At 45.3% G+C, this 14,032-nt stretch overlaps 1 protein-coding gene across 5 annotated transcripts in view; it reads right to left on the reverse strand.

The window, feature by feature from the left end:
• The window catches only part of PTPN11 (protein tyrosine phosphatase, non-receptor type 11), an 89,877-nt gene that overhangs the window by 30,384 nt on the left and 45,461 nt on the right, over window positions 1–14,032 (reverse strand). For all 5 annotated transcript variants that reach the window (XM_013990364.2, XM_013990362.2, XM_021073562.1 and 2 more), the window contains exon 7: window positions 444–540. In XM_013990364.2, the coding sequence (XP_013845818.1) occupies window positions 444–540 (97 nt within the window). The remainder of the gene's footprint in view (window positions 1–443; window positions 541–14,032) is intronic.

A 14,032-nucleotide genomic window follows, 5' to 3' on the forward strand; every position in this document is an offset into this window, starting at 1 on the left:
TAATAAAAAGTTCTTTTAATGAAGTAGCATTAAATACAGTATCTAAATGACAAGATTCTGATGACAATTATTTACTGACTAAATTCTGTACAAAAGTACATGCGCCAACGTCTGCAGAGCAAGGACACAAGCCTGGAACCCCTGAGGATCGTGGTGAGACCCTGGGAGATGGCAAGCCTTGGGGAATCAAAATCTCCAAAAGTGGAATTCCCATCACAGCACAGTGGAAACAAATCTGACTAATATCCTTCAGGACATAGGTTTGATCCCTGGCCTCGCTCAGTGGGTTAAGGATCTGGCATTGCTGTGACTGTGGCATAGGCCAGCGGCTATAGCTCTAATTTGACCCCTAGCCTGGGAACCTACATATGCCATGGGTACAGCCCTGAAAAAAAAAAAAATCTCCAAAAGTGACTGATATTGAGAAATACATTGATACTTACAGGGCAGGATGTTTTTATATCTATTTTTGTTTTTATTTTCTTGCCTCTGACCCTCTTTTCGGCTATAGAGAAGCTTGCACTCCTGTTGTTGTAGTGTCTAGAGAGAAACAAAAGTAGATATCGTCATGCATGAAAAACTTCAAAACACAAACAAAACAAAACACTGACCCAGCATTTCTGCTTTAAGGAATTTATCCTAGAAAATATTCAAGGGTCACGGGCAATAGCTACAAGAATGTTTTCCTTAAACCCATATCGACAGAGGCAAAAACACTGGAAACATAAATGTGTAACCAGAAAGGGCTGCCTAAATAACACTTTCATTCACTCATATAAAAGAATGTTCTATGGCATTTAAAAGATATTCAATGAGAATATTTAATGCCTTGGAAAGATGATCAGAGTATTAACTGAAAAGGTCAAATTTCCAAAACAGTGTCTTACATAAGCCATATGTCTGCATGTGCCTATAAGAAATGGCAGAAGGATATACATCAAAAAAGTAATGGGGATTTTTTTTTTTCAGAGCACTGGCCTTTTCTTTAACTTTTTTTGCCTAAATTTTCTACAATAAAGGTTTATATGAGAAACCTTTTAAAATAACAATTATTAAGAATGAAGATAGTATGAGAAAAAGTCATACATATATATATGTATGACTGGGTCACTGTTATGCAGAGAAGAAATTGGCACAGTACTATAAATCAACTATAATTTGAAAAAAAGTCAGAGTTTCCGCTGTGGCACATGGGTTAAGGATCTGACTGCAGTGGCTTGGGTTGCCGTGGAGGCACAGGTTCGATCCCCAGCCTGGTACAGTGGGTTAAAGGATCCAGGGTTGCCAAGTGAGGCACAGGTCACAGCTGCAGCTTGGATTCAATCCCTGGCTCAGGAACTTCCATATGCTGTCAGTGCGGCCATTAAAAAAAAAAAAAGAATGAAAGCCAGTGAGCATTGGTATACAGCACCCAAATAATCGATGTGATCCATGTTCTTGAGGAGTTCATGATCTGCCTACTTTTACCACTAATTGATTCTGAGCAAACCAAAGGCCACTTCTCAAATTTGGATCCCGGCAGATGGTAGAAGTGGTTTTGGTACCACTGGATCGTGGGCATGCAGGCTTTGTTTGTGAGGCTTTAGAGTCCTCCTTTGCCCCCAAACACATGTCAGTGCCCTGGGCAGCCATGTGGCGTCTGCAGATGCCACTTTCCTAAGCTCTGAGGGGAGGGGGGTGGCCCCTGTGCTCCCAGCCAGGGTCGGAGGACACAATGCAAGTGGTTACGAAGGCCATCTCTAAGGGAGGTGGGGAACACTATCAGGGAAAGAAGAGCCTAAACCAGGCAGCCACAGTGGGGCTGCCCCAGGAGAAGAGGGAGAAGCAAGGAAGTAGAGAGGGGGGCCAGCTGCAGGAACAGACAGAGAGATGGACAAGCCAGGATGAAGTATTTTCAGAGAGTAGGTCTCATTTTCAAAAGGACCAAAAGTGCCTCTTCGAATACCACTGGTTTCCACCAAGCCTAATTTGTAAGGGGAAATCACAAATGAGCAAATCAAGAAAGTGAAAGGCAATCTAAAAGAAGAAAAAAAATGTGGAGTTCAGTGCAGCAGGTTAAGGATCCGGCATTGTCACTGAAGTGGCTTGGGTTGCTGCTGTGGCACGGGTTTGATCCCTGGTCTGGGAATTTCCACATGCCAAAAAAGGGAGGGGGAACATTTGTTTATATACATATGTATGTATGTGTGTATGTATCTATATCTATAAATACACACATGAATATATATGTTTATACATATGTGCAAATATATGTGTATGTGTGTATATATACATATTTAATACATTTATATGTGGTAAAATGATTATTACCCCTTAAAGAGCTCTCTACAAGGAGAGGCAGAGTCAATTTCTCATAACACAGCAGCCCTGTTATATTTCCATTCCATTTATCTGAAATTTCACGGACAGGTATGAAAGTCAGGAGTTTAAATTGCTATTTGACTCTAGGTTTCAAAATGCAATATTCAGCCTTGACACATAGCTCAAACCGAAGTGTTTAGCCAACTGAAACCCACACAGAAATAAAATACAATGTATGCAGAACTCTGACAATCAAACAGTCATTCGAAATTTTTAAGTGAGCTCAGATTAAGTCATTACAGCCATTTGCCTTTCAGAGCTGGCACTTCCTTTGAACTGTGAGCCAGCCTGACTGTGCAATATTGCTGTGCTAGGAAGAAGGTTCAATCTTGATTTTTTTGTCATTAAGAAGTGAGGTTCAAACACTATGAACTGAATCAATCACTTAAACATCAACCAAGTGGAAAGAAATAACATCAACAAAAGCTTCACGGCAGGGGCGGGGGTGGAGGTACATACTAGAAAATAACTAGGAGCTTGATTCAAAATAAACTTGACAATGAAGGGTTCAAGTGTTCACTTATGAAACAAACTTCAAGTGACGCTTCACTTGTGGAGGGCACTCTGCCAGAGCAATCTCTAAAAAAGGCCAGTTTCACCCAGTCCCTCCCAGTTTAATCACCTTGAATTCTCCCTCTGCCTTCAAAATCAGGTGCAAGTTTTCCAGGACAACTCAGGAGATGACCTCTTCTCTGAGCTAATGGAGGCCTGCCTCTAACCCCAGCTTCTGCTTGGCCAAGTCACTATCCTGTCTGTGCCTCAGTGTCCTCAGGTGTAAAGTGGAGATAATTCTAATTACCTACCCCACAGGGCTGGTGTAGGAGCAATGGCACGCTGTCTATACTCCAACCACACCAAAATAGACAGAAGGGTCTTGAGCTCACCATGTTTCTTCAGGCCCTGTTATATATGCCATCCCCTCTCCCTAGAAGTCCCTTTCTCTCCTTTGGTACCTATTTATTCATTAGGACCCATCTCAAATACCTCCTTCTCTGGGAAGCCTTCCTGACACACTCAGCAACTTGGAGCACGACCTCCCCATGCTGAGATACACTGCACTGTCTGCAGTGACCAGGCTTGTCATGCTGAACCCCAGCTACACCCTTACAACCTGTCTCTTGTATTACAACCTGTCTCTTCTGTTACAGAGCATGGAGCACCTTTGTTTGCCTACAACCAGTGCAGCATCAGGCAAAAAGCAGGCTCTTAAAATGTATCTACTGAATAAATAAATAAATACAGGGGGGGTGTGGGAGAGAGACAAACCACAGACCATCACTGATGCCGATCTCTGCACTACCAGCCCCACAAAGCATCCCCCACTGACACAGTCCCCCTGACTTCAACATAAAGGAAAACCACTGTAGGCAAAATACTAAAATGGCATTTCTGGGAGTTCCCGTCGTGGCTTAGCAGTTAACAAAGCTGACTAGTATCCATGAGGATGCAGGTTTGATCTCTGGCCTTGCTCAGTGGGTTAAGAATCCAGCCGTGAGGTGTGGTGTAGGTCGCAGATATGGCTCAGATCCTATGTTGCTGTGGCTGTGGGGTAGGCTGGCAGCTGCAGCTCCAATTCCACCCCAGCCTGGGAATTTCCATATGCTGTGTGGGCTTGGTCCTAAAAAAACTAATTAATTAATTAATTTAAAAAATGGCATTTCCCAGGACCTCCCCTTGTGGCTCAGCAGAAATAAACCCAACTGGTATCCATGAGGGTGCGGGTTCAATCCCTGGTCCCACTCAGTGGGTTGAGGATCTGATGTTACAAGAGCTGGGGTCACAGACACAGCTTGGATTCCCAAATTGCTGTGGCTGTGGTGTAGGCCAAGAGCTACAGCTCCAATTGGACCCCTAGCCTGGGGAACTTCCATATGCCACAGGTATGGCCCTTAAAAAAAAAGGTATTTCCCAACCTTTAGTCATTTGAAAAGCATCAAGATGCTGTGCCATCTCAGCACACCACCAATTATATCAGTCATTTTCTTAAATTAACTGCCTCTTTTCCTCTTCATAAAATGTATTTCTAAAGGAAACTTCATGGAGTTCCCGTCATGGCTCAGTGGTTAATGAATCCGACTAGGAACCATGAGGTTGCGGGTTCGATCCCTGGCCTTGCTCAGTGGGTTAAGGATCCAGCGTTGCCATGAGCTGTGGTGTAGGTCGCAGACGCAGCTTGGATCCCGTGTTGCTGTGGCTGTGGCTGAGGCCAGCAGCTACAGCTCCAATTAGACCCCTAGCCTGGGAACCTCCATATGCCGCAGTGTGTGGCCCTAGAAAAGACAAAAAAAAAGAAACCTCATATTATTAGCACAAATGAAAACCAGTACCTGGTGTGGTGCAGTGGGTTAATGATTCAGTTTGTCTCTGTGGAGGTGCCAGTTCGATCCCCAGCCCAGTGCAGTGGGTTAAGGATCCGACATTGCTCCTGCTGTGGTGCAGGTCATAGCTGAAGCTCAGATTCAATCCCTGAGCCAGGAACTTCCACAATGCCATGCCATGGGCATGGTTAAAAAAAAACAGATAAAATTGATTTTTATTGGGGGTGGGGCGGCTATGCCTGCAGCATACCAAAGGTCCCAGGCCAGGGATCAAGCTTGAGCCACAGCAATGACAATGCCGGATTCCTAATCTGCTAAGCCACTAGGGAACTCCTAATTCAATCTTACTTACTGTAATGGGGTGCCTCTGAAAACCATCTCACACACCATGAACACTTAGCCAGACAAAATTCAGAGTTCCAGGCTAGGGAAATCCTCATCAATACCCATGGCATGTTGGCTGGACCATCTACTCAGCCCAGCCAGAGGCTTTCCTCATCCTGCGTGAAGTTACCAGTCACTGCTTCCATGTGAATCTGAGGTTTGAATAGCATGCAAGCAGAGAGAGTTTGGGCCTTGGAATCTTTGAGAAAGGACAGGCCCAGAGGCCCTGAATCCCAGGCACAGTCAGGTGCTAAGCGCCAGCAGCTGACAGCTGTCACGGATTAATAGTGACTAAGAGTATGTCTCCACGCAACCCCACTCCTTGCTTTAAACACATTCGCATCTGCACCTGGGGCCCAAGTTGCCTGAACACATTTCATTTCCCACAGTGGAAGGCTGCCATCCATCTAGAATGAGATTGAACATAAAAGGAACTCAGAAGTTGCTACTTTCCATGCTCTGCCCACAGAGGCTCCCCAACCACACTGGAGACAATCAGCTACTTCCTGCTGAGGGGCACCTCCTCCCCCAGCACCAGCCTGAGGAGGCAGGAGAATACCTGACAAGCCCCGCCCCCTGGAGGTGGCTTATCTTCCCTCTCTCTCACTTCTCACCAGCAGCCCCTCAGATGGGCGCCAAAAGCTGTGAATGACCTGTAAGGCTGAAAATCAGTCTCCATTCCCGTTCTCCACCGGGCCTAGCTTGGCGTAAGGCAGCGAAAAGGACAATATAAAACTGGCACAGAGTTCCTGTTGTGGCTCAGCAGAAATGAATCCAACCAGCATCCATGAGGATGCAGGTTTGATCCCTGGCCTCATTCAGTGGGTTAAGGATCCAGCGTTGCCATGACCTATGGTGTAGGTCACAGACATGTTTGGATCTCATGTTGCTGTATCTATGCTGTAGGCCAACAGCTGCAGTTCCAATTCAACCCCTAGCCTGGGAACTTCCATATGCCTCACCTGCGGCATTAAAAAGAAAAGGAAAAAAAAAAAAAAAAAAGCTTGGGCACAGACTGTGAAATATCCCGTTTTACCAAGTAATGCCACCAAAGGCTTTGCACTCAAGGATGAATCCTCAAAAGGGACCAGAGGCTAGTTACATCACCTGATTACATGAGTCAGAGCTGACCAACAAAGGAATTATATCCAACTATTAAGCTTTTACAAATGGCATTAAGAGAAAGTCAATCCCCGATCCACGTTGTGCATTAGGAGTGCCCAGCAGCATGAACAACTGCGGATGGAACAGGTGTTCCTGGGGCAGAACTATCCTCTACATATACAGCTACTGAACATCTCTACTCCCCACACCTGGACCCTTGCCAGCAGGGGCACTTCCAGTCGCTGCGCTGACCAGAAGAGACCCCCACAGGTTTCCAAAGCCCTCTACTGACCACTGGAACTGGCCACTGAATGTCATGAATGTGAAAGGAGAAACAGGATCAAAGAAAGACAGACAGACAACAAATGACTGTCAGGCAGTCCCTCGCACCAGGACACTGGTGCAGGAACCATTGCCTACACTGCTCTGAGCAACAGGGACAAATTGCTAAGGGGAAAAAAAAATAATGCCATTAACTATTAAGGCCTGAGCAAACTGTACAGCTACTTTTTTTTTTTTTTGTCCTTTTAGAGCCACATCCACAGCATACGGAAGTTCCCAGGCTACGAGTTGAATCGGCGCTGCAGCTGCTGGCCTACATTACAGCTACAGCAATGCCAGATGCAAGCCTCATCTTCGACTTGTACCACAGCTCACGCAACACTGGATCCTTAACCCACTGAGCAAGGCCAGGGATCGAACCTGCATCTTCATGGATACTACTCGGATTTGTTTCCACTGCGCCACAACAGGAACTCCGGAGAAGAACTTCTGACAGAGGAAGCAGCAGCAAAGAGTACAAGACAAATGTATCGATATAACTTAGTACATAATTTATTATGTGGCATGAAATTTAGGGAGTGAGATCCATGAAAACTAAATGAAACAGGTTTCTGGGAGGAGCTGAGGCCTGAGGCAGGTGAGCAGCTGAGATGGGTGCAAGGAAGAAAGGAAGACATTCCAGCAAGTTAGGGACATAAGCAAAGGTGGCTAAGAGGCTAGAGTCAGGGGAAGTGGGAAGAAAACTGACTGAAGAGTCTATAGCTTATGTGATGTAAGTGGCGGAAAATGAGGTTAGAAGGGGAGAGTAAAAAACGATGGGGCCCCTGAAAACTGGGCAGCAAATCTTCAACCACTGAGTAAGAAGCACAGCACAGACTTGGAGTCTGAAGCTCCAGAAGTTCAAATCACAGCCAACTACCTGCTGGCCACATCCTTAGAGACAACGTTCTCCCTTCTTCTGGACTTCAGTGTCTTCACCCTCAGAACAAAAATGCTTTGCCTCTGGTGGGAAAATGAAAGTCACTGAAGGTTTCTGGGCAGAACAGTGACAGGAGAAATGCTGAGAGTAGAGGAGCATGAAGGGTGAAAGGAAGGGCAGAGGCAAAGAGGAAAAGAGCAGCTCTTATCTGGTGAGGCGACAAGAGCCTGCAATCCTGGCCATAGGTGAAACTCCTGTCTCTGCCGCTACCCACCTGGGCAGTCCTGGGCAGGTGCCTTGATTGCTCAGAGCATCCAGGAACACAAGATCTGCCTACCTCACAAGATGCAACAAGATGACTCCCCTAGCCCCAAATGCAGAACCCAACAGACAATAAACGCTGGCTAGCTTCCTTCTCCTGCCTTCCTCTAAGACTGGAAAGACAGCTAGGAAAGGAAAATCCAGAGAGCAGAAGACCCCCTGTGCTACAGGCTGCAACTGTGGCACAAGTTCAATCCCTGGCCTAGAAAATTCCATAGGCTGCGGGTATAGCAAAAAAAGAAAGAAAGAAAGAAAAAAAGATAAATCAAAAGGACTAGTGAATGGCAGGGTATGGGAGAAAGAGGAGGAAAGATGAGGTAACAGATGCTCTGAGGACTCCAGCCTACATGGTCAGAGACCACACAGGACAACTACAGAGGCAGAAGTTAAAGGGGATTGTTTTGAAGGGAAAATAACAAAATGGCAGGTCTGGTTGTGAATGTTCCAGTTGGAAGAGATAGGACAGCCAAGAAGAAGTGTAGAAGGCACAATTGCACAATTCAAAAGGTAAAACCAAAGCCTGGAAGCAACACAAACTTAGGGGTAATCAGACTAGGGTGAAAATGGACGTGCTCTTGTGAAGAGCAAATTAAAAGCAAGATGAGCAGAAAGCCCAGACCATGTCTTAGAGAACCACCAGAGTTAGTTGATCGGGAGAAGAAAAGGCAACAAACAACAAGAAGGGCCCATGGGAGGGGGAAGAAGGAATGAACTAGGCAGAGGCCACCGCAGGTCAGAAACCAAGGAAATGGTGGGAATGAGGAGCAGGACAGCTGTCTCAAGGGCAGCACATGGGAGAAAGAGGCTAGAAAAATGACTCTCTTAACCACCATAAGAAAGCCATGGGCATCTTCTGAAAGTGTTTCTTCAGCACATTGGAGCTGGCACATTCCAAGGTTAAAGAAAAAAGGGGCTAAGAAGGAAGGGCAGCTCCAGCACAGGCCCACTGGCTGGAGAAGACAGAAGGACAAGGGCAGGTGGACAGAAGGACAAGAAAGCAGCAAAGTCGTTCAAAGGCAAAGGGGAAGGGAAAACCAAAATGTGAAAGCACAGTCAGTTCCTCAATTCTCTGTAAAGGTGTCAAGCAGCTCCAGCAAATGAAAACCACTCTAAAGAAGAAAACCTGACAATGGAGGGGCACAGAACAAAAGGGTGGGGGAGGCTGAAAGAGAACAGTTCAAAAGAAACAAAGGAATTTCTCCAGAATGGAGCTGGTGGAATTAAACCCCTAAACCACTGATACTTTGCCTATAGGAAGGTAGCAGCCCTACTATTTAAACAGCTGGGTGCTTAGGCCTGAATGGAAAATCCTGGTGACAGCTCAAGGTTGCCCTCCCAGAGCAATTTTAAGCATGAGGCTGGAGCCCTGGTTGGGGGCTGTTGTTCCATGTGGCTTTGCTTAGTCACCTAGCGGAAGATTTCCGCTAGAGATCACCAGCAAGAGTAATTATTCGAGACAAGCTTCGGGTGCAGTTAAAGTCATATCTCCATAAAACCTAACCATCTCAAAGTAGAATTTATAGCTCCCCTGAGCAGGGTGTAATCACTTTAAAGAAATCAAACTGGGAGTTCCCATTGTGGCTCAGTGGTTAACGAATCCGACTAGGAACCATGAGGGTACGGGTTCAATCCCTGGCCTCGCTCAGTGGGGTAAGGATCTGGTGTTGCCGTGAGCTGTGGTGTAGGCTGCAGACACGGCTCGGATCCCTCTTTGCTGTGGCTGCGGCTGTGGCTGGCAGCTGTAGCTCTGATTAGGCCCCTAGCCTGGGAACCTCCATGTGCCACGGGTGTGGCCCTAGAAGAAACAAAAAGACCAACAACAACAACAACAAAAAAAATCAAACTGGACTATGGATTTTAAGACAGGCACTAGCTCCTCCTAGAGATATGTCGGTAGGCAGAGTGCTGGTGGAATCTAGGACATCTGTGTGGCTGTCAGTGAAAAGCCCGTGATGCCCCAGCAAATGGAGAACAGCTTCAGACCACAACAAAGGACAGCCTTGTGTAATGGAAGGAGTCTGGGCTTTAAGGAAAAACCAAATGACAAAGGAAAACAAGCTTTAAATTGCTGGGAAAATAGAACTCCAGTTAGTAAGGTTTTGTGTAGGATTTGCCTATGCATGCTGTGATTTTTTTTTTTTTTTTTTTTTTTTTTAGGCCTATACCCACAGCATATGGAAGTTCCCAGACTAGGGGTCAAATGGGAGCTGTAGCTGCCGGCCATAGCCACAGCAATGCTAGATCCAAGCCCTGTCTATAACCTACATCGCAGCTCATGGCAACGCCAGATCGTTAACCCACTAATCGAGGCCAAGGATTGAACCCTCATCCTCATGGATACTAGCCAGATTTATTACCTCAGAGCCACAACAGAAACTCCTATACTGTGTTTTAGGAGTTCCTGTTGTGGAACTAAAATATTTCTGAAATTCATTATTGCAACACTGAGTAAACAAATGTGTGGAGGGGTCTCAGCAACTAAAACGTGCATTCACCAAGACTCAAACAGGGGCTCCAAATGAAAACTGTGTAAGAATTAGGAGGGACATTTCGAAGCAAAGCCTGGAACATTCCTCCATACTTTTTAAGCATCAGGAAGCTGTTCCTATTAAATATATACTGTTCTAGGAGTTCCCGTCGTGGCGCAGTGGTTAACGAATCCGACTAGGAACCATGAGGTTGCGGGTTCGGTCCCTGTCCTTGCTCAGTGGGTTAATGATCCGGCGTTGCCGTGAGCTGTGGTGTAGGTTGCAGACGCAGCTCGGATCCCGCGTTGCTGCGGCTCTGGCGTAGGCCAGTAGCTACAGCTCCAATTCGACCCCTAGCCTGGGAACCTCCATATGCCGCAGGAGCGGCCCAAGAAATAGCAAAATAAATAAATAAATAAATAAATATATATACTGTTCTAAATCCAATACCAATCTCTCTTGCTACTGAAAACAGTTCAGATTCAACACAACACAAGTACTTATTTTGTGCCTACTGAGTGCCAGGCTCTCGGGTGGTTGGATTCTGGGGCTAAGGTGAACAAAACAGGACTACCTGTCCCTGCAGAGCCCACAGACTGATCTGGACTATTTTATTAAATAACACACACACATTAGACACAAAACAGCAGGATCAAAGTGTGTCTCTTTATTCGTTCACCAGTAGTTTCATGTGAACAAAATCTCTTCTTATTCCTGCAGACCTAGTAATGTCACCTGCTTCTATAGACTAAGTTACAAGAAACAGACAATAAACCAATAACCACACAAATTATTCCAAGGATGGTGAGTACTATAAAGGAAAAGATCTGCAGCTATGTGCGTGTGTAACAGGAAGAACCCTGAGGCATGGGGACAGGGATCAAGGAAGGTATCCCTGAGGAAATGACCCTGAGGCTGGGAACTGAAGAGTAAAGAGGTGTTAGCAAGGTGAAGTGAGGAAGGAGGAACATTCTAGTACAATCCACCTGTAACTCCTTTCAATTAGTTGAAAAATCATATTCCCATTAGACGTATAACAGGCAATTCAAACTTTAACATGTCCAAAATGAACCTTGATCACTTGCCCCCAAAACCCATCCCTCCCAGTCTTCCCCAAATCCATCCATCCTGGCCTCCCCCAAACTCATCTCTCAGCCTCCCCCAAACCCAGCCATCACAGCCTCGCCCATCTAAGTAAACGCTAAGTCCACCCTACTAATGCTCAAGCCAAAAACATAGTCATCTTATCCTTGCCTCAGCTCTGTCTTATCATACAATCTGTCAACTCTGCCTTCAAACACTGACAATTCTACCTTCCAAAAGTCCCAAGATCCCAACCACCTCCACTGCCGCCCTGGTCAAAGCCAACCTCAATTTGCTGTTTACATTACTGCAATTGGCTTCCCTACCAATCTCCCTGTTTCTATTCCTCCCCCCACCCCCCGCCCTCTGCTTACAGACTGTCCTCCATTGACAGCCAGAGTGATCACCTCGCTCCTGTGCTCAAAATTCTCCTTAGATTTTTCCATCTTATTCCAAGTAAAAGCCAGTGGCCTTACACTGACCCGCAGCGCCCTGAATGACCTGACCCCTCCATTATGGCTCTACCTACATTTCTCTCTTGCTCACTCCTCTGACTGTACTGGTCTGTCTGCTGACTGTGTGCCACGTTACCTAAGCACATCCCCACTTCAGGGCCTTTGCACTTTGTTCCCCTTGCCTAGAATGTTCTTCCTGAGGTTCTCTGCATGCCTTCCTCCTTTATTATTTCTATTTGCTCCATTTGAGCAAATATGCTCCCCTCAAAATGCCACTTTGTCAGAGAGATCTATGCAAAAATGGTGATGCCCACAACAGTGCACTCTTTTATCTTCCCCTCCTTTATTTTCTCCACAGCATTTATCACCCTCTCAAATACTGAATACTGACCTGTTTGTTTACTGTATGTCTCTCCCAACTGACTCCATAAAGACTCTGATTTGTTCCCTGCTACATCCCTAGAACCCAAAGCAGAGACTCCAGCATAGAGTCTGTACTTAATAAATATTTGCTAAATGAAAGAACAAACCAATCCCTACCAACACCAACGGCTACTATTTTGGGAAGACTTGTGAGGGGTGTCTGCTCAGCTCCATATAACCTTTAATGGACCACCCTGTTTTTCCCCAAACAGGGTGGTCCATGAAGATGTACTTGTTCTATGTGATCACGTCCCTGGACCAGAGACGGATGGCATCTGAGCCAATGAAAATCGCTGAGACTTGGCTACAATGACTGAAAGTTGCTAGCGTCAATATCTGAAAGGGGTGAGAGGTAAAGTTTATAAGTCAGGAGGCAGAGAAACCTGACGAAGAAAAACAAGAATGAAGCAGGTGTGTAGAGAGCTGGGATACTGGATTCAGAGGGAGCAGTGAGATGGAAGAGGAGGGGGAAGGGAAAGAGTGGGGGCTGAAGAACTACCAGCAGCAAGATTTCCATCCTCAACTTGGTCCTGCAATCAGAGGCAGTGTCCAGGCTCAGCCCACAGTGCCCCTGGCAACCCAGGTCTAGAAACTCAAAAGGGAAGAAGAACAGCCACAGAGAGAACATGCAGCCATGCAATACGGCCCTCACCATGAAGCATAAAGGCTGAATTCAGGTTTCAGGTACCTTGTGCATTTCAGGCACAAAACTGCAGACTCGTAACCTGCTTTTACAGAGTTCCCATGGTGGCTCAGCAGGCTACAAAACCAACTAGTATCCATTAGGATGTGGGTTTGATCCCTGGCCTTGCTTAGCGGGATAAGGATCCAGTGTTGCCATGAGCTGCAGTGTAGGTAGCCAACGTGGCTTGGATCCTGCATTGCTATGGCTCTTGCATAGGCCAGTAGCTGCAGCTCCGATGTGACCCCCAGGCCTGGGAACTTCAGTGTGCTGCAGGTGTGACCCTAAAAAGAAAAAAAAAATTAAAACAATAAATAAATAACCTGTTTTTCATTTATTTAGTGTCAGTCTCATTACTTCATTTCAACAAATCCTGAAATATTATCCACTCCTTTACATTCACAAACAGAGACATGAAGAAGACACAAGACATTTCCACAGATCAGAAAAGGGCAATATCACTTGAATACACACACACACAAATTGGGAAAGAAAGAAAAAAAAAAAAAGAAGAAGAAGAATCTATAGGAAAAACCAAAGACTTGGGTTTAAGTTTTCATCATACCATATATCCTAGAAGTAAACCATCAACTGGATTTCAGGAGCAAAGGAGAAAAGAACCAAAAAGTTTCACAAGAGACTTTGTATTTTTAAGATGCATCAAAATCAGAAATAATTTATAAGTGTCTTCTGGGGAAAAACACCCCAAAAAACTCGAAGAGTTTTACAGAAAACCAGAAGCTGGGCATACAAACAAACAAAACATCACTGTCAGAATTAAATTATCAATGGCATTGCAATTAAGAGCTATGGTTCACTTTAAAGGCCATCAAAACACAGAGTAAGAAGGAACTGATCCCAAATTTATCATGTTCCAAGAAACAACTAAGGTACAACCACTAAAACAATAATGCCTTGCTATTGTGGCTCAAACTTCAGTTTCAAAGGATTTAGATTTTAATGAGTCTCTGCTTCCACCACATCCCTAAATTTTTGTACAACAGTTGGTTCTACTCTCAGCCTTATTCCCCTGGACCCAACCATAAAGGGCAATTTTTTAAAAAATTGACTAGATTTAAGAAGCAGGTACAGAAGAGATCTAGAAAGCAGGCCATCAGCTATTGAATGTAGCTTCAGTTTAAATGAAATGGTAATTCCCTGATTTATTGCCTGACACAATTTATCACCCTAGACTGACCTCTACAGAGACCTTAGTACAGATGTGATTTTCT

This window comes from Sus scrofa, chromosome 14 (assembly GCF_000003025.6).
Source record: "Sus scrofa isolate TJ Tabasco breed Duroc chromosome 14, Sscrofa11.1, whole genome shotgun sequence".
In the NCBI taxonomy this organism is placed as follows: domain Eukaryota; kingdom Metazoa; phylum Chordata; class Mammalia; order Artiodactyla; family Suidae; genus Sus; species Sus scrofa.